This window comes from Chroicocephalus ridibundus, unplaced genomic scaffold (genome assembly GCF_963924245.1).
Source record: "Chroicocephalus ridibundus unplaced genomic scaffold, bChrRid1.1 SCAFFOLD_94, whole genome shotgun sequence".
NCBI lineage: Eukaryota > Metazoa > Chordata > Aves > Charadriiformes > Laridae > Chroicocephalus > Chroicocephalus ridibundus.
Genome location: NW_026961295.1, coordinates 334,707 through 353,186, shown reverse-complemented (window position 1 = coordinate 353,186; position 18,480 = coordinate 334,707). Strand labels below are relative to the sequence as shown.

At 53.5% G+C, this 18,480-nt stretch overlaps 1 protein-coding gene across 1 annotated transcript in view; it reads right to left on the bottom strand.

The window, feature by feature from the left end:
- Window positions 1–18,480, bottom strand: part of LOC134509181 (deleted in malignant brain tumors 1 protein-like) — a 263,003-nt gene that overhangs the window by 86,138 nt on the left and 158,385 nt on the right. Inside the window, exon 8 of the mRNA XM_063321665.1 lies at window positions 5,491–5,516. Within this exon, the coding sequence (XP_063177735.1) occupies window positions 5,491–5,516 (26 nt within the window). The remainder of the gene's footprint in view (window positions 1–5,490; window positions 5,517–18,480) is intronic.

Here is an 18,480-nt window from a genome sequence, read left to right as displayed (position 1 = left end):
TTCTTGCAGAGATGCTCTTAGGGAGGAAAGAGGTGACACATGGTTCTTCAAGAATGAGACAGAACAGGAAAGAGCCTCAAGAGAAGTGCTATGATCCCAAGCAATTACTTCAAAGGAGAATTATCAGAGAAAAAAATAATGGCTGAAGCCTGGCCTAGAGTAAACTTATAGCATGACACAGAGAACGGGAGGCACATTACTTTTACTGCCTCAGGATCCATCAGATGAGTTTCTTCAGGGCATCCTTGAGCTCCCGGTTCCTCATGCTGTAGAGGAGGGGGTTCACTGCTGGAGGCACCACCGAGTACACAACAGCCATCACCACATTGAGGGATGGGGAGGAGATGGAGAGGAGCTTCAGGTGGGCAACCATGCCAGTGCTGATAAACAGTGAGACCACGGCCAGGTGAGGGAGGCAGGTGGAAAAGGCTTTGTGCCGTCCCTGCTGTGAAGGGATCTTCAGCGCAGCTCTGAAGATCTGCACATAGGACACCACAATGAAAATAAAACACACAAAGGATAAACAGGCACTAAATACAATTAGCTCAACTTCCCTGAGGTAGGATTGTGAGCAGGAGAGCTTGAGGATCTGGGGGATTTCACAGAAGAACTGGTCTAGGCCATTGCCTTGGCAGAGAGGTAGTGAAAATGTATTGACCGTGTGCAGGAGAGCATTGAGAATGCCACCGCCCCAGGCAGCTGCTGCCATGTGGACACAAGCTCTGCTGCGCAGGAGGGACCCATAGTGCAGGGGTTTGCAGATGGCTACGTAGCGGTCATAGGCCGTGACAGTGAGAAGACAAAAGTCTGCTGACATCAAGAAGGCAAAGAGAAAGACCTGGGAAACACATCCCATGTAGGAGATGTCTATGGTGTGCCAGAGGGAGTTGGCCATGGCTTTGGGAACAGTGGTGGAGATGGCACCCAGGTCGAGGAGGGCGAGGTTGAGGAGGAAGAAGTACATGGGGGTGTGGAGGCGGTGGTCACAGGCTACGGCAGTGATGATGAGGCCATTGCCCAGGAGGGCAGCCAGGTAGATGCCCAGGAAGAGGCAGAAGTGCAAGAGCTGCAGCTCCCGCGTGTCTGCGAATGCCAGCAGGAGGAAGTGGGTGATGGAGCTGCCATTGGACATATTTTCCCTCTGCACATGGGGGCCTGTCCAAGGAGGATAAGACAGTGAAGAGTGAGGACAGACAGGTCCGAGTAGAACCTGTTGCACTGGTCACAGTAAAGCCCCCCAAATGACCTCCGTCCGTCCAGGAAGGCGTTTGTGCAGATCCTGGTGTGATGCCTGGTTTGTGCTGGCTGAGGGTGCAATGGGGAGCAGGGGACTCTGCTGTGGGCTCCAGAGGAGTCAGTCGTGCTGTGCAGCAAGAGGGAGAGAGGAACCAGGAGTGATTGCAGGGTAACTCTACCCCCGATATAAAAGAGCTTTTGAGCACTGTCACTCCCAGGTCCCCTGGCTGCAGAACAGAGCTGGGGGGGTTGTTTTGTTTATTTTGCTCCGGTTACCCCTGGCCCACTTGAGGAGTCATGTTTGAAGGTAGAAATCCCTGGCATTTCTGCTACCCTACGAGTGCTATTGTGAGAGTCCTGGGAGGCAATAGGACAGAGCCTTAGTGCCGAAGGAGGAGAGCTGGTCTCTCCATCCGTCCTGCTCTCAGCTGCTTTTTGCCAGCCCCGCTTTGGTCTGGAGGATGATCCCACGGAGAGCAGAGGAGTCCAGTTCCAAAGTGCAGATCTCCAAACTCCCCTCCCCAGGGAAGAGCTGTCAGCTTTTGGATGCCCAGAAGATGGGGTGCCCTTTCTGGGAGTTACCTTTATCCCCACCCCATGGACTGCATTGCCTAGAGACCCAGAGGTTAGAAGAGGCCTTGGGCACCAGGGACACATCTGCATGGCAGGACCTGCAGGGTCAGTTGCTGAGCTGCTGATGAAGCCCCCACCCCAGAGAGACTGAAATCAAAGAAGCAGCAGCAGCAGCAGCAGGGACGGGTGGAGAAGCAAGGAGCAATGCCCCGATGCTTCTGCCAAGGGAAACAAGGCCAGGGAGGGACAGAGGGTGCTCAGGAGAGTCCCTTCTGCTGCAGCTAAGGCCACAGATGAGGCAGCTGCTGCCCTGGATCCCACGTCCTTGGGGGCAGAAGCTCACTGGGCAGGGTTAGAGTTGGCACTGGCAGGAGGCAGAGTTCCTCTGAAGCACCGGGACCCTGTTCTGAAGGACAGCCCTGGGCACCCCTGGCTGCACACCCGCCTTCATGCCCCTGCAACCATCCCCAGGAGAAGGCAGCCACCGTGTCCTGTCCCTCTGACGGTGCTGCAGGGAAGCCCTGCTCTGCAGCACACCCTTCTCCTCCTCTACACCAGAGAAAGATCCCACAGGCTGTGGGCTACGACAGCTTTATGAGAACCCTTCAGGATCGGCAGTGGCATTGCCCTGCAGCCTCACACTTACCGTGCAGAGGGCTGGGAAGCTTCCTCCCACAGTGAGCTCTCAGCTCTCCTCCCAGTCACGACTGCCTTCACGCTCTCTCTGCATTGATGGTCCCATCCTCGCTGCCTGCAGGCAGTGCCCTCAGCCCTGCTGCCCATTGCACAGGAGCTGCTCCTGGGCAGAGCTGTCTCTCTGCAGCACTGGTTGCCATGAGCTTCCTCCATCCCAGGAGGTGGGCTCAGCAGAGGAGCAGCCCAAGGCATTTTAATGACCCCTCGGGTGGGTTTGGGGTAGAGTCCCTGAACCGCAGACACTGAGAGGAAGTTGAAGAAACCGCTCAAGATGACAAACTCAGATGTAAACTCCGAGGTTTCTTGAAGTGTTAATGGGTCCCACTGAGGACCATTACCAACAAAGCCTCCCCAGGGGCTCGTTAGAGCAGAAAACTGGAGGCAATAATGACAGGTAGGTAAAGGGAAATTAAAGGTGGCTCTGATGCTGAGCAAACCTGAAGGTGTTACTCCTTCGGTGTCCCATACCTGCACCTCTTTCTTTGAAGGCACCCAATTGTCTTTTTGATTTCGCCCCAATATCTCACTACCCTTACTGATATCTCTCCATCCTCCCTGGCTGTTCTGGGAAAGACAAAGCCATGGGCTGGTCCAGCCTCCCCCTGAGCGTCCTCTTGTACCACAGCACTGCCCTTGGAGTGACAGTTTCTTCTGGTCATTTCTGGTCTCAACCTCCCAATCCAAACTTTGTGGCATCCTTCCTTTCTCCTGCTTTTTTTTCCACCATGAAGAAAAGCTCCGGCATCTCTGAAACCACCCTTCAAGCAGTTACAGGTTATGACTGTGACGCTCTGAGCCCCCACTTCACCAGGCTGAAGGAGACCAGGACCCTCAGCCTCCCTTCATGGGGCGTGTGCTTGAGGCCATGAATCCCATATTGGCAGAGCTTCTCTGGACACTCTCCATTCCTCCCCACTTGTCTAGAACAGGAAGCCCCAGTGAGGGGCACACGAGCCCCGAGGTGGCCACTCCAGGTTTCAGTGGAGTGAGATGACAGCTCCCCTGGTGTGGGTGACCCACACTCCTCCTAATGCAACGGCCTCCCTACAATACGGACCACCTGTCCCCTACAATACCACCTCCAATATAGAAACACCTGCCTTTGAGGTTTCAAAGATCATTTGGTACCAATAATGTGCTACTTTTTGCAAAAAGAGATACATCTCAATTGTATTGGTTAGCCTTTATGTCTGTTTAGAATCACAGAATCTTAGAATGTGTTGGGTTGGAAGGGACCTCTAAAGGCCATCTAGTCCCACCCCCCTGCAGTCAGCAGGGACATCTTCAACTAGATCAGGTTGCTCAGAGCCTCATCAAGCCTGGCCTTGAACACCTCCAGGGATGGGGCCTCCACCCCCTCTCTGGGCAACCTGGGCCAGTGTCTCACCACCCTCATGGTAAAGAACTTCTTCCCAATGTCTAATCTCAACCCACCCTGCTCTAGTTTAAACCATTGCCCCTTGTCCTATGGCTACATGCCTTTGCAAACAGCCCCTCCTCCGCTTTCTTGTAGGCCCCCTTCAGGGACTGGAAGGCCGCTCTCAGGTCTCCTCATAGCCTTCTCTTCTCCAGGCTGAACAAGCCTAACTGTATCAGACTGTCTTCGTAGGAGAGGGGCTCCAGCCCTCAGATCATCTTTGTGGCCTCCTCTGGACCTGCTCCAACAGGTCCATGTCCTTCTTGTGCTGAGGGCTCCAGAGCTGGACACACTACTCCAGGTGGGGTCTCATGAGAGCAGAGGAGAGGGGCAGAATCACCTCTCTGGATCTGCTGGCCACAGTTCTGTTGTTACAGCCCAGGATGCGATTGGCCTTCTGGGCTGCAGGCTCACGTTGTTGGCTCATGTCCAGCTTTTCATCTACCAGTACCCCCCAGGCTTTTTTCCGCAAGGCTACTCTCTATCACATCATCCCCCAGCCTGTATTGATAACCAGGATTGTCCCGACCCAAGTGTAGGACGTTGCACTTGGTCTTCTTGAACTTCATAAGTTTTGCTCAGGCTCACCTCTCCAGCTGGTCCAGGTCCCTCTGGATGGCATCCTGTCCCTCTGGGCTGTCAACTGCACCACTCAGCTTGGTGTCATCAGCAAACTTGCTGAGGCTTCACTTGATCCCACTGTCTATGTCATTCACGAAGATATCGAATAGCACTGGTCCCAAGACAGATCCCTGAGGGACACCACTTTTCACCCCTCTGCATCTGGGCATCGAGCCATTGACCACTACTCTCTGGATGCGACCCTCCAGCCACTTGCTTATCCACCAAACAGTCCTCCCATCAAATCCGTATGGCTCCAACTCAGAGAGAAGGATGTTGTGGGGGACCACGTCAAAGGCCTTGCAGAAGTTCAGACAGAGTATATCCATTGCTCTTCCCTTGTCCACTGATGCAGTCACTCCATTGGAGAAAGCCACCAGGTTGGTCAGGCAGGACTTGCCCCTGGTGAAGCCATGCTGGCTCTCTCGAATCACCTCCCTATCCTCCATGTGCCTTAGCATAGCTTCGAGGAGGATCTGTGCTGTGATCTACCCAGGCACGGAGGTGAGGCTTACAGGGTGGTAGTTCCGGGGTCCTCCTTTCTACCCTTTTAAAAATGGCTGTAATGTTTCCCTTCTGCCAGTCACCGGGGACTTTACCTGACTGCCATGACTTTTCCAATATCATGGAGAGTGTCTTGGCAACTTCATCAGCCAATTCCCTCAGGACTCTGGGGTGCATCAGGCCCCATGGACTTGTGTATGTTCACGTTGCTCAGGTGGTCACAAACTTTGTCTTCACTTACAGTGGGAGGGACTTTGTCCCCCAGGTCCCCGTCTTGAAGTCCTTCAGCTTGGGAGGTGTGAGGAGAGAGGCTGCCAGTGAAGACTAAGGCAAAAAGTTGTTCAGAACCTCAGCCTTCTCCTTGTCTGTTGTTACCAGTTTGCCATTCTCAGTCATCAGGGAGGCCATGCTTTCTTTAACCTTCCTTTTCTGGTTTGACCAGCAGGTCCCAACTCAGCCATGCTGGTCTCTTCCCTTTCTTGCTTGATTTCTTACACCTGGGGATCGAGAGCCCTTGTGCTCTATGGAAAGTGTCCTTGAAGATCTGCCAGCTCTCTTCTGCCCCCTTGTCCCGGAGGACCATTTCCCAGGGGGTCCTATTGACTAACTCCACGACGATCCGGAGGTTTGCTTTCCTAAAGTTCAAGGTCCTCACTACGTCCTTGTCTGACACGTATCCCTTAGCACTGTGAACTCCACCAGTGCGTGGTCACTGCACACCAGGCTGCCTCCAGTCTTGACATCCCCAATGAGCTCACTCGCATGGGTGACTCTCAGGTGCAGTATGGCATCCCCTCGGGCAGGGCTGTCTATTTCCTGTCTTAGGAAGTTATCGTCGAGGCACTCCAGGAACCTCCTGAATTGTCTACGGCTCACCGTGTTACTTTTCCAGCAGGTGTCAGGGTGGTTGAAATCCCCCAGCAGGACGAGGGCCTTCGAGCGCGATGCCTCCTGTAGCTGCAGGAAGAAGGCTTCATCAGCAGGTTCCCCTTGATCAGGCGGCCTGTAGTAGACACCAACCACCAGGTTCCCCTTGTCGCCTCGGTCTCTAATGCCTACCCATAAGCTTTTGACTTCCTCTTGGCTGTTCTTCAGGGACATCTCTTCACACTCTATCCCTTGCTTAACAGAGAGGGCAACACCTCTGCCCCTCCTTCCTCAACAGCTTGTAGCCATTGATAGCCACACTCCAGCCATAGGATTCGTCCCACCAGGTTTCAGTAATGGCCACTAGGTCATAGCTTTCCAGCAGCATGGTAGTTTCCAGCTCCTCCTGTTTGTTACCCATGTTGCGTGCGTTTGTGTAGAGGCACTTCAGCTGGGCTGTTGCCTGTGTTACCTTCTTAGAGGAGATCACCTTGAGGTGTTTCACGCGTGTTTCCATGTTGACTCCAACAACCTCAGAAGCCCCTGGCTCGTCTCTGTAAGACTTTGACTATGATGCAGTGTCCCCAGCATGCCTCTGGACAACAGGTCAAAGGCCCTTACTAGCGCCCCGTCCCCCTAACCCTGACGTGTTATCCCACAGCTGGTCACAGACAAGCCTGATATTATCATCCCCCTCCCCCTTCACATCTAGTTTAAAGCCCTGTTGATCAGCCCCACAATCTCTTGAGCAAAGACCCTCTTCCCCCTTTGAGAAAGGTGTCTCCCAGGTGATGCCAGCAAGCCCGATGCTGTGTAGGCCATCCCATTGTCAACAAAAATGAAATTGTGGCGGTGACACCAGCCACGGAGCCATGGATTAATAGACTGGATGCGTCTGTTTCTTCCAATGTCACTGCCTGCAACTGGAATGAGTGAGGAAAAAATAACCCGCGTCCCAGATTCCCTCACCAACCTTCCCAAGGCTCTGAAGTGCCCCTTGATTGCTCTTGGTCTGTGAGTCGCAGCTTCCTCTCCACCTAAAAGGAAGATCAATAATGGGTAGTAGGCTGAGGACTGTATCAAGCGAGGAAGTTTCCTGGTGATGTCCTTCACCCAGGCTCCAGAAAGACAGCAGACTTCTCTATGAGGAGGATCTACCCGGTATATTGGACCCTCTCATAGTACCTGGCATATTCCCTCTCAGGTCTCCAACAAGGAGACCTCCAACAAAGGAGTCACCAACGACCATAACCCTTCTTTTCTTCCTTGGGGTTGTGGTTGTGATACGGGCGGTACACCATTCTGACTGTGGAGACATCTCTGGTGTGGATTGCCCATCATCCAAATCTTAATTTGACTGGCCTTCCTCAACCAGAACCTCAGATCTGTTCTTCAGAGGTACCGGGGTGGGGGACATGGTGGGCAAGGAGGGAGTTCGCCTGCTGCCCCGACCATGAATTTCCCTCCATTCACTCTTTTCATTTAGGCTTCTGCCTTCTGCCTGACAGGGCAGGATACAGGGGTCCCTGGATCCCGGTGACTTTCTGATAGGTGCTCCTGCTTCTGTTTCAAGGAGGGCAGAGCCTGGCTCCACCAGTCCTTTTCTTGTTCAGCCTCCCTAATGCTCCTTAACCTTTCGACTTCCTCTCACAGCTCTGACACCAGGCTGAGCAGATGGTTCACCTGTTCACAACGCACACAGCAGCTGTTACAGCTGCCCCGCGTTACCAGTGAAAGGCTCTGGCACCCCCTGCAGCCTGTGACCTGGACGGCTGTATGTTCCTGTGGGAGCTCTCTCTGGGTTCCCACATCCATCCTGGCTAAGGTTGAGAGCACGACTTTCTGCCGGGTGGAGAGCAGAGCTAAACTCCATCCGAGAGGGTGATGACCGCCTTGTTGTGGTGCTCCCAGGTGACGCCCTGGGTGATGCCCATGTGCTGCGTGCTTACTCAGTGCGCAGTGACCAGGTCGCTGTGCTCCCAAAAGGCTTCTTTTATGAGGGGGGAAGTGGTCCCAGCGAGTACGCCTCCTTTAGATCTGCCGCCCGTGCTGCTGGCTCTGCCCACAGCTCCTCAGCAGACCACCCACGAGCAGCTGGTTTCCGGCACAGGCTGGCCGTTTTTCCTCACTTCAAAAAGCCCCAAAGGAGCCCCTCGCTGGCCCTTTTTGCCATGATTCCCTTCCCCAGTGCGGACTTCCCTGCACAGAGACGGTCACCTCAGCGACTTTCTGTGTGTGCAATTCAATTTAGAAAACTATTGTAAGTCTTGTGGTTGCGAGTGTCTGATTTAATTCAGGAAAGTGTCGTACCTGTCCTGTGAACCTTTCCTTTTTTGAATCTTTAAATATGTCACTGTGGTGGTTATAGCAAATTTTGATAAATCACTTTGAGAACTGGCAAATGATGAAGTATTGTTAGAATCATACGACTTAACCCCGTGTTACTAAATCTGAAATTGGTGCCACCTCAAAGTGGGGCAGGATCCCAAATCAACATTCACAACGAGACTGGACATGAGGAGAAGGAAATGTCCCATGAAGGACACTGCTGTGACTGCTGAGGTCACCCAGAGGGAGCCTGGATCAGCACAACGCTGGGTGTTCCAAGGACCAGGCAGTGAGGAAGAAGAGCTGTCAGGAAAGGCGAGGAGATGCCCCAGTGGGAGCAAGGGGAGGAAAGAGGTTGGGTGTCCACAGCCCACAGGTCTTTGTCCCCTTGGCTGTGGCTGTTGTCTTTGCTACCAAGGCCTGAAAGGAGACACCTTAATCTCATGGAACCGGGGCCTCACTGCTTCCTCGCACCCCCCAGGGAGGCCGGGAGGTGTGGTGCCGTTGTCCTTCACTCGGCATTACATACCCCACACCTCACTGCCCCAGAAGGAGCCCTGAGCCAGTGTGAGGGACAGGATCCCCCTTCCCAGGGCTGGCCGCTTGGCAGGATAAAATACATCAAGGCTTTACTCAGCATCAGCTCCACCTGCACAGTGCCTTTGCCTCCCTGTAATCACAGCCTCCAGTTGCCTGCTCGAACAAATCCATGGGGAGGCTTGGTCTGTCATGGCCCTCAGTGGGGACAATTAATGCTCCAAGACACTTTGGCGTTTGCTTCGGACTTGAATTCCTGCACAGGTTGTTCAAGCTCCTCTCAGTATCTGGCATTCCTGGGCTCAGCAGCCCAGGAGAAGGGGCAACAGCTTTAAACTGAAAGAGGGTCGATTTAGATTGGACATAGGGAAGAAATTTTTCACAATGAGGGTGGTGGGACACTGGAAAAGGTTGCCCAGAGAAGCTGTGGATTCCCCATCGTTGGCGGTGTTCAGGGTCAGGTAGGGCGGGGCTTTCAGCATCCTGATTGAGTCGCAGATGTCCCTAAAAAACGGGGATTGGACTACATGACCTTTAAACGTCCCTTCAAATCCATGGCATGCTGGGACACTATGAGAGCAGATGTGGCCACACCACTGCTGAGTCAAGGGGGACAATAACTGCCCTTTTCTGGGTGTCCACGGTCCTTCTAACACCACCCCATATCCATGCAGCTCTTGCTCTGGCCTTAATGGTGCTGAGCCTTTACCAGAGGCTCACATGGCATCCCTCAAAATGCCCAGGCCCCTCTCCTCAGACTCACTCCTCACCTCGTCCTCTCCCACTTTGCCCCTTCTCCTTGAAAAACTTGAGGAGGTTTCTGTTGGCCACATCCCCAGGTGTCTCAAGGTCCCTGTGCACTGAAGCTCCAGAACATCAGCATTTAAATTGCATGTGCAGATGGCTCATGCTGAGTTGTGGTTCCTCTAACAAGACAACTTGAGAAGCTGTAGGACAGCAGAGGTAAGAAAAGGGGTTACTAGTGTCATGGATGACATGAGGAGGGTGGAAAGTGCCACTGTCACCATCTCAGAAACACCAAGGGAAGGACCAACAAGGAAACGGTGAAAAAGAGTTGGCTCTTTGTATGGGACGGGATGAGGATGATCCAAGAGAAGAACTTGACAGTGGAAAAAGAGTGGAAAAGGGCATGAAATCAGAAGAGAAACATCAAATTGCCTTGGTTGGGAGGGACCTTTCAGATCACCTAGTCCAACCATCAACCTAACTCTGACAAAAGCCATCACTAAACCATAGCTCTAAGCACTATGTCTGCCCGTCTTTTAAATACCTCCACGGATGGTGCCTCAACCACCTCCCTGTGCAGCCTGTTCCAATGCTTAATAACCCCTTCAGTCTAAAAACTTTTCCTAATATCCTGTATAAACCTCCCGTCACACAACTAGAGGCCGTTTCCTCTTGTCCTATAGCCTCTTACTTGGAGAAACAGACCGAGCCCCATCTCTCTGCAACCTCCTTTCAGGGAGTTAGAGAGTTAGAAGGTCTCCCCTCAGCCTCCTTTTCTCCAGGCTAAACAACCCCAACTTCCTCAGCCACTCCTCATAAGATTTATCCTCCAGATCCCTCACCAGCTCCGTTGCCCTTCTCTGGACCTGCTCCAGCACCTACGTGTCTTTTTTTGTGGTGAGGGGCCCAAAACTGGACACAGTACTCCAGGTGGGGCCTCACCAGTGCCAAGTACAGGGGGACGATCACTTCCCTACTCCTGCTCACCACACTGTTCCTGATACAGGACAAAATTGGGTTGGCCTTCTTGGCCACCTGGGCACACTGCTGGCTCATATTCAGCCGGCAGTTGACCAACACCCCCAGGTTCTTTCCTGCGGGGCAGCTCTCCAGCCACTCCTCCCCAGGCTTGCAACGCTGCATGGGGTTGGTGTGACCCAAGTGCAGGACCCGGCACTTGGACCTGTTGAACCTCATACCACTGGCCTTGGCCCATCGATCCAGCCTCTCCAGATCCCTCTGCAATATGTTCCTACCCTCAAGCAGATCGACACTCCCACGCAACTTGGTGTCATCTGCAAACTTACTGAGGGTGCACTCAATCCCCTCGTCCAGATCATTGAAAAAGATCTTAAAGTGAACTGGCCCCAATACCGAGCCCTGGGGAACAAGCATCAGGGTGACCTTCTGCACACAAACATTAACAGCTGACCAAAGGGAGCTTGAGTCCAGGGGCAGCTGGAGAAACGCTGGGATTTGGCCAACAGACATTCTTGAAGTCTTTCAAGGAGAAGTGTCCAGTCCTGCATCCCGGGGAAGAATAACCCCAATGCAGCAGGACAGGCTGGGACCTGATGTGCTGAGCAGTGACCCTGCGGAGACGGGGCTGGGCACCCTGAGGGACGCCTCATGAGCCAGTGCTGCACGCTCGCTATGAACAAGGCCGGCTGCCTACGGGGCTGCAGGAGGAGGAGCGTGTGCCCCCCAGGCAACTTGAGTCACCTTCCCCTTTGACTCAGCACTGCTGTGGCCCAACGCACACAGCTGTGTCCCAGCGTGCGGCTCCCCATTTTGGAGAAGTGGAGAGGACCTGGAGAGTGTCCAGAGGAGGTCTGCCAACATGGGCTTTAGGGCCCAGTGCACGTGTGCTTGGTGGAGAGGCTGAGGGACCTGGGCTTCTCTGGCCCAGTGGCAGGGAGGCTCTGGGCACTATTGGAATGGCCTGAACCTGGTTGAAGGGTTGTTTCAGAGACAATGGAGCTTTTCTTTGGTGGGAAACAGCAGGAGAAAGAAATAATGCAACAAAGGGCAGCTTGGGAGGTGGAGACTGGACACCAGGAGAAAGAAATGCCACTGCAAGGGCAGTGCTGTGCTGCAACAGATCACCCAGAGGGAGTCGGGATCAGCCCAAGGCGTTGTGTTTCAGGAACAGCCAAGGACGATGGAGAGAGATGAGTAAAGGCAGTGAGACGCTGAGGGGAGAGCAAGACAGGGAAGCAGGGGGTTGTCTGCAGCCTGCAGGGGAAGAGGAGCAGATGTGGGACACCATAGCACAGCCAGGGGTGCAGACGATCAAGGGAGTTGGCAAGGCTGAAAGCCCCCAACAGTGCTTATGTCTTTCCCCTCTTGGCTGTGGCTGTTGTCTGTGCCACCAAGGCTACCAGAAGACACCTTATCCTTACAGCACTAGGGCCTTAGCGCCTCCTCTTCCCCACCCGGGAGCCATCATTCTGTCTTTCTGCCCTTGGCATTGCACGTCCTCCCATCACAATGCCCCAGAAAGAGCCCTGAGCTGTGCTTGTGGGGCAGGATCTCCCTTCCCAGGGGCTGGAGGCCAGGGCTTGGCCCTTTGCCTTCCTCTCACACATTCAGCATTAGCCAGCGTCAGAGACACCTCTCCATTGCCTTTGCCTACCTGCCCTCACTGCCTCCAGTTTTCCCTCAAACGAGCCCCCAGGAGCCTTTGGCAGTAATGGCCCTCAGTGGGACCCATTAACGCTCCAAGAAACTTGCAAAATTACATCTGACGTTGACTTCTGGAGAGGTTTCATCAGCTTCCCCTGTGTCTGAGCCTCATGGGCTCAGCACCAAAACCACCAGAGAGGGCATTAAAATGCCTTGGGCTGGTCCTGCTCAGTATAGAAATGGGGGTTGGCCGGGCGGCAGGAATCCGTGTTCGCTGCTCGGGATGGGCATCGGGTGGTAAGCAATTGTGCTGCATCACTCCTGGTTTCCTATTTTCTTTTACAATGATTGTTATTTTCTTCCCCATTACTGGTCTATCAAACTGGCTGTATCTCAACCCATGAGATTTTTATTCCTTTTTCTCCCTCTTCTCCCTATCCCTCTGCAGGGGGTCGGGGGGCAGTGAGTGAAGAGCTGCGTGGTCTTTCCCCCCCTGACAAGGCTGAGGAGTGAGCTGGCTCTGCTCATGTCACTGCACTTTGAGGACAACCAGGACTTTCCCTGAGGTTTTCCTGCAGGAATATGCTGAGCAGCTCCTCTGCGTTACAAGTGGATCACAGATGAGGTAACTAGTGAATGGCAGAAGCTGTAACCCCTTTCCCAAATCCCCGCTGCTGTGGAGCAGGGATGACTCCTTGGGAGCCCACAAGCAGAGCTCTGCTCCTCACGGCACACTTGGCCAGCAACAATGAGAGCTCCAACAAGGGCAATGCAGAAAGCTCCCGCAAAAAAGGACACAGGCAAAGTGTGTTTTCGGGGCTTGGCTTTGGAAGGGCAGGCAATGGGAAGAGATTTGCTCAGAGCTGTCCTGACTTGTGAGTGTGCTTTCCTCCTTTGGCAGTACCTCAGGAACAAAGGGATCCGATGTCTGTGGTGCTTTTCAGAGGGGCTGGGGCTGTGGGGGGAGTGCCCAGAGCTCTGCAGTTCCCTGTGGGGAGCACTGCTGTGGGGCCAGCCCAGACCAGGGGGCTCTTTTGGGCTGGGCTGGGCAGATGGCGGGGAAGGTGGGAGAGAGACAGGGTGGGTCTGGAGTGGTGTGGGAAGTGCCCAGGAGAGGAAAACCCCAATGTTAGCGGCGCTGTGTGACCATGTGAGGACGTGCTCCAGTGGGCATGTGGGGCAGAGCCAGGTCTCCTGGAGAAGGAAGCAATTCATTGTTTTGGTTCTGGCAGGGACAGGGTTAATTCTCCCCGGGCTCCATCAGGGACACAGGTATTCCATGCCATGTGAGCCATGGCCAGGCGGAGCTGCCAGAGGAGGGGCCAGGAAGTCGCTGCTGGGGAGCGGGCTGGGGCGTCCCGGGTCCGGTTGGTGAGCGGCGGTTCCGTAGTCGTGTTTGTACATTCCTCTGTCCGTGTGATTGTTGTTGTTTTCTTGTTCCCTTTGCTCTTCTGTTAAACTGCCGTTGTCTCAACCCACAAGTTCTGCCTTTTTTCTTCCAATTCTTCCCGTATTGGGAAGGCCCGAGCGAGCGGCACTTAGTTCCTTGTTGCCGTCTGAGGCCAAACCACGACAGTCCTTTTTTGGCACCCAACGTGGGGCTCGAAGGGTTGAGATAACAACAGAATCCAACTAGAGCTTTGAAAAACGAATTTGTTGTATGCATTTATTGTATTAGGTAAATAGTCACTGGTCACCATGTTGCTTGGTTTGTTCTCGTGGCTGTGTCATGTAAATTCCTCTGTGGCTTATGTACTCCCTGCAATGCTGTTTATCACCTCTGGGAGAGGGATCAGGATTGTCATTTTACTGTCCTGTGTGATATCGGCTTAGGATATGAGAACATCGCTTGTTAGACAGTTACTTGGGGGCGTTTAAGTGGCATTGCTGTCCTGTCCGTACCTTGGGCACCGTCTCTCACAATTTATTAATAATTACACCCAGTCTGTGGGGGAAATGGGGGGACACTTTCCCCAGCTCTTTTGCCTCCCTTTTCTCCTTCGGGTCAGGTATGACAGCTTTTGAGAATTTTGAATATCCTTGGGATGCTCAAACCAGCCTGGTCCTATTGTTATGTCTGCTGAATGTGTTCCAGGTCCTGTTCAGGGTTAAACGACTATTTAAGACGACCACCCAGAGACCTGCTCCGAGGCTGGACAGTCAGGGGTGGCACAGCATGTGGGAGAACATGGGCAGCTACCTAGAGAACTTCTCGCCTCCAATGGTCTGGGACTTCACCCCTGAACAATTACAGGACCCTGACAGAGTGGTAGAATATCTGAAGGGAAAATGCTGTGGCTATTCTGGAGAGGCACAACTCACCGCACTGTGCTGGGCCCTGGCCAGTATCTACCAGGCCCTGCTCAGTGTTACGCAGCACCCTCAGGGGGAAGAGATGGAGACCAGGACGACAGACACTGCAGCTACTCCAACCCCTGCGACAGACACTGCGGCTACTGCAACCCCTGCGACAGACACTGCGGCTCCTCCAACCCCAGTGGCAGCCACTGCCACTGAACCAGGGAACCAAACCGCGCCAGTATCAGTTGCCCCCATACAGAAGAAGTAGTACACGAAGAAATCAGTTCTCTTAGTAAGGGATAACGATGAACCAGCGCCATCACAAGAACAGGAGGAAGAGGCAGAACCAGAGATAATTACTCGATCCCTATCCTTGAGTGAGCTGCGGGATATGCGAAAAGATTTCAGCCGACATTCAGGCGAGCACATTGTCACCTGGATGATGCAGACTTACCCACAGACCCTGATGAGGTGCAATGCACAAGGCCCATGTGGCGGAAGTTTGTACGGAGCGCACCATCATCATATGCCAACTCACTGGCAGTAATGGAATGGAAAGGCGAAGAGGGACCAATGGTGGATGAGGTGGCTGGCCGGCTCCGGCCATATGAAGAAAGTCTCTCTTCCCGCCTTGTCTCAGCTGTGGAGAAACTGTCACGGAAGGTTCAGCAACTTGAAGAGAATATGTCCTACTCCCCACCTGTATGGGCCAGCATCTCAGCTATTAGGAGCAGGCGTTTCCCCACTCAAGAGAGAGAGTACAGAGGGTACACACCACGAGGCACCCTGTGGTTCTACCTGCGTGACCACGGGGAGGACATGAGGAAGTCGGATGGACAACCTACTTCGACCCTGCGGACACGGGTACAGGAGTTGCAAGGAAGGACAACCACAAAAGAGGATCCCTCCAGGAAAAGTGCCGCCCTGGTTTCCAGGGGGCAGTTCCCCAGACAGAGCAGAAGGCCTGATCTTACTTCTGATCCTCTTGAAGGAACTTCCAAGTCATTTCTGCAAGAAGTGTGTAACGGATACTATGACCAGGATGACCCTGCCTCCGACCAGGGGGAGGAAAGGGACAACCGGGTTTATTGGACGGTGTGGATTCGATGGCCTGGCACATCAGACCCACAGGAGTATGAGGCTCTAGTGGACACGGGTGCACAGTGCACCCTAATACCATCAAGCTACAGAGGGGCAGAACCCATCTGTATTTCTGGGGTGACAGGGGGGTCCCAAGAGCTGACTGTACTGGAGGCTGAAGTGAGCCTAACTGGGAATGAGTGGCAAAAGCATCCCATTGTGACTGGCCCAGAGGCTCCGTGCATCCTTGGTATAGATTACGTCAGCAGAGGGTATTTTTATGTGGGTATTTAATGGATGTGATCAACAACATAGCAGCTATGTCTCCACCAACTAGTAAAATGGAAACACAAGCTTTCTTAGGGATTGTGGGGTTTTGGAGAATGCATATCCCACATCACAGTCTAATTGTAATCCCTCTCTATCAAGTAACCCAGAAGAAGAACGATTTTAAATGGGGTTCTGAGCAGCGACAAGCTTTTGAACAAATCAGACAGGAAAGAGTCCATGCAGTGGCCCTGGGGCCAGCCCGGGCAGGACAAGACGTTGAAAACGTGCTCTACAGCACAGCCGGGGAGAACGGCCCTACCTGGAGCCTCTGGAAGAAAGCACCAGGGGAGACCCGAGGTCGACCCCTGGGGTTTTGGAGTCGGGGATACAGAGGATCCAAAGCCCGCTACACTCCAACAGAAAAAGGGATCTTGGCAGCATATGAAGGGGTTCGAGCTGCTTCTGAAGAGGTTGGTACAGAAGCACAGCTCCTCCCAGCACCTCGACTGCCGGTGCTGGGCTGGATGCTCAAAGAAAGGGTCCCCACCACACATCATGCAACTGGTGCCACAGGGAGTAAGTGGATTGCACTGGTCACCCAGCGAACTCGAATGGGAAACCCCAGTCGCCCAGGAATTCTGGAGGTGATCACGGACTGGCCAGAAGGCAAGGATTTCGGAATGTCACCAGGGGAGGAGGTGACGCGTGCGGAAGAGGCCCCACCATATAATAAACTGCCAGAAAATGGGAAGAAAGATGCCCTGTTCACTGCTGGGTCCTGCCGGATTGTGGGAAAGCATGGAAAGTGGAAGGCTGCTGTGTGGAGTCCTACAGGACAAGTTGCAGAGGCCAGTGAAGGACAAGGTGAATCGAGGCAGTTTGCAGAGGTGAAAGCCATTCAGCTGGCTTTGGCCATTGCCGAGCGAGAAAAATGGCCGGTACTTTAACTCTACACTGACTCATGGATGGTGGCAAATGCTCTGTGGGGGTGGCTACAGCAGCAGAAGCAGGGCAACTGGCAGCGCAGAGGCAAACCCATCTGGGCTGCTGAACTATGGCAAGATATTGCTGCCCGGATAGAGAATCTGGTTGTGAAAGTACGCCACGTAGATGCCCATGTACCAAAGAATGGGGCCACGGAGGAACATCAGAACAAGCAGCAGGTGGATCGGGCTGCTAGGATTGAAGTGGCTCAGCTGGATCTGGACTGGCAACATAGGGGTGAACTATTCATAGCTCGGGGGGCCCATGACTCCTCAGGCCGTCAAGGAAGAGATGCGACATATAGATGCGCTCATGACTGAGGGGTGGACTTGACCATGGACACTGTTGCACAGGTCATCCATGAATGTGAGACATGCACTGCAATCAAGCAAGCCAAGCGTTTGAAGCCTCTTTGGTGTGGAGGATGATGGCTGAAATACAAATGTGGGGAGGCCTGGCAGATGGATTATATCCCACTGCCACAAACCCGTCAAGGCAAGCGCCGTGTGCTCACAATGGTGGAAGCAACCACTGGATGGCTGGAAACATACCCTGTGCCCCATGCCACTGCCCAGAACACTATCCTGGGCCTTGAAAAACAAGTCCTGTGGCGACATGGTACCCCAGAGAGAACTGAGTCGGACAACGGGACTCATTTCCGAAACAGCCCCATAGACACCTGGGCCAAAGAGCATGGCATTGAGTGGGTGTATCACATCCCCTGTCACGCACCAGCCTCTGGGAAGATGGAACGATACAATGGGCTGTTAAAAACTACACTGAGAGCAATGGGTGGTGGGACTTTAAAACACTGGGATGCACATTTAGCAAAGGCTACCTGGCTAGTTAACCCCAGGGGATCTACCAATGGGGCTGGCCCTGCCCAATCAAAACTTCCATGTACCGTAGAAGGGGATAAAGTCCCCGTAGTGCTCATGAAGAATATGCCAGGGAAGACAGTCTGGGTCAGTCCTGCCTCAGGCAAAGGCAAACCCATCCGTGGGACTGCTTTTGCCCAAGGGCCTGGGTGCACTTCGTGGGTGATGCGGAAGGATGGGCAGCTCCGATGTGTACCTCATGGGGAGCTGATTTTGGGTGAGAATAGCCAATGAATCAAATTGTGTGTTGTTAATTGCTAAGTAACACTGTCACTGTATGTCCTCATTACTATAATTGCTATCAGCTGTACTAGGAGTAAGGCACAGGGGTGATGGGATCAGAACTGACCTCAGCAGCTGGCGCCCAGAAACTGTCCTCAAGATCTACATCTTCAGCCCACGGACTGTGTGCATGAGCCACACTGGGTGCACCAGTCACAAGCTCCGACAATACAGCATGCAAGAGGCCAGCACCACCCAGCATCTCACCTGCCCTGAGAGACTGTTCTAACAGATGGAGCCCAGAGCCATGGATGAAATGAACTCAACGGACACTTTGGAGGGATGGCCCATAGACTAAGGGCATTATATCTGCATGAATATATAGGTATATATATACATGACAGGGGAAAGTGGTGGCAATTCCCTGGAACCTGTAAGATGTGGGCATGGCATAGATGGTCTGGAATAAGGGGTGGATAATGTCCTGGTTCCGGCGGGGACGGGGTTAATTCTCCCCAGGACGCAGATATTCCATGCTATGTGAGCCATGCCCACCCTGAGCTGCTGGGGGAGGGGGCAGGACATCTCTGCTTG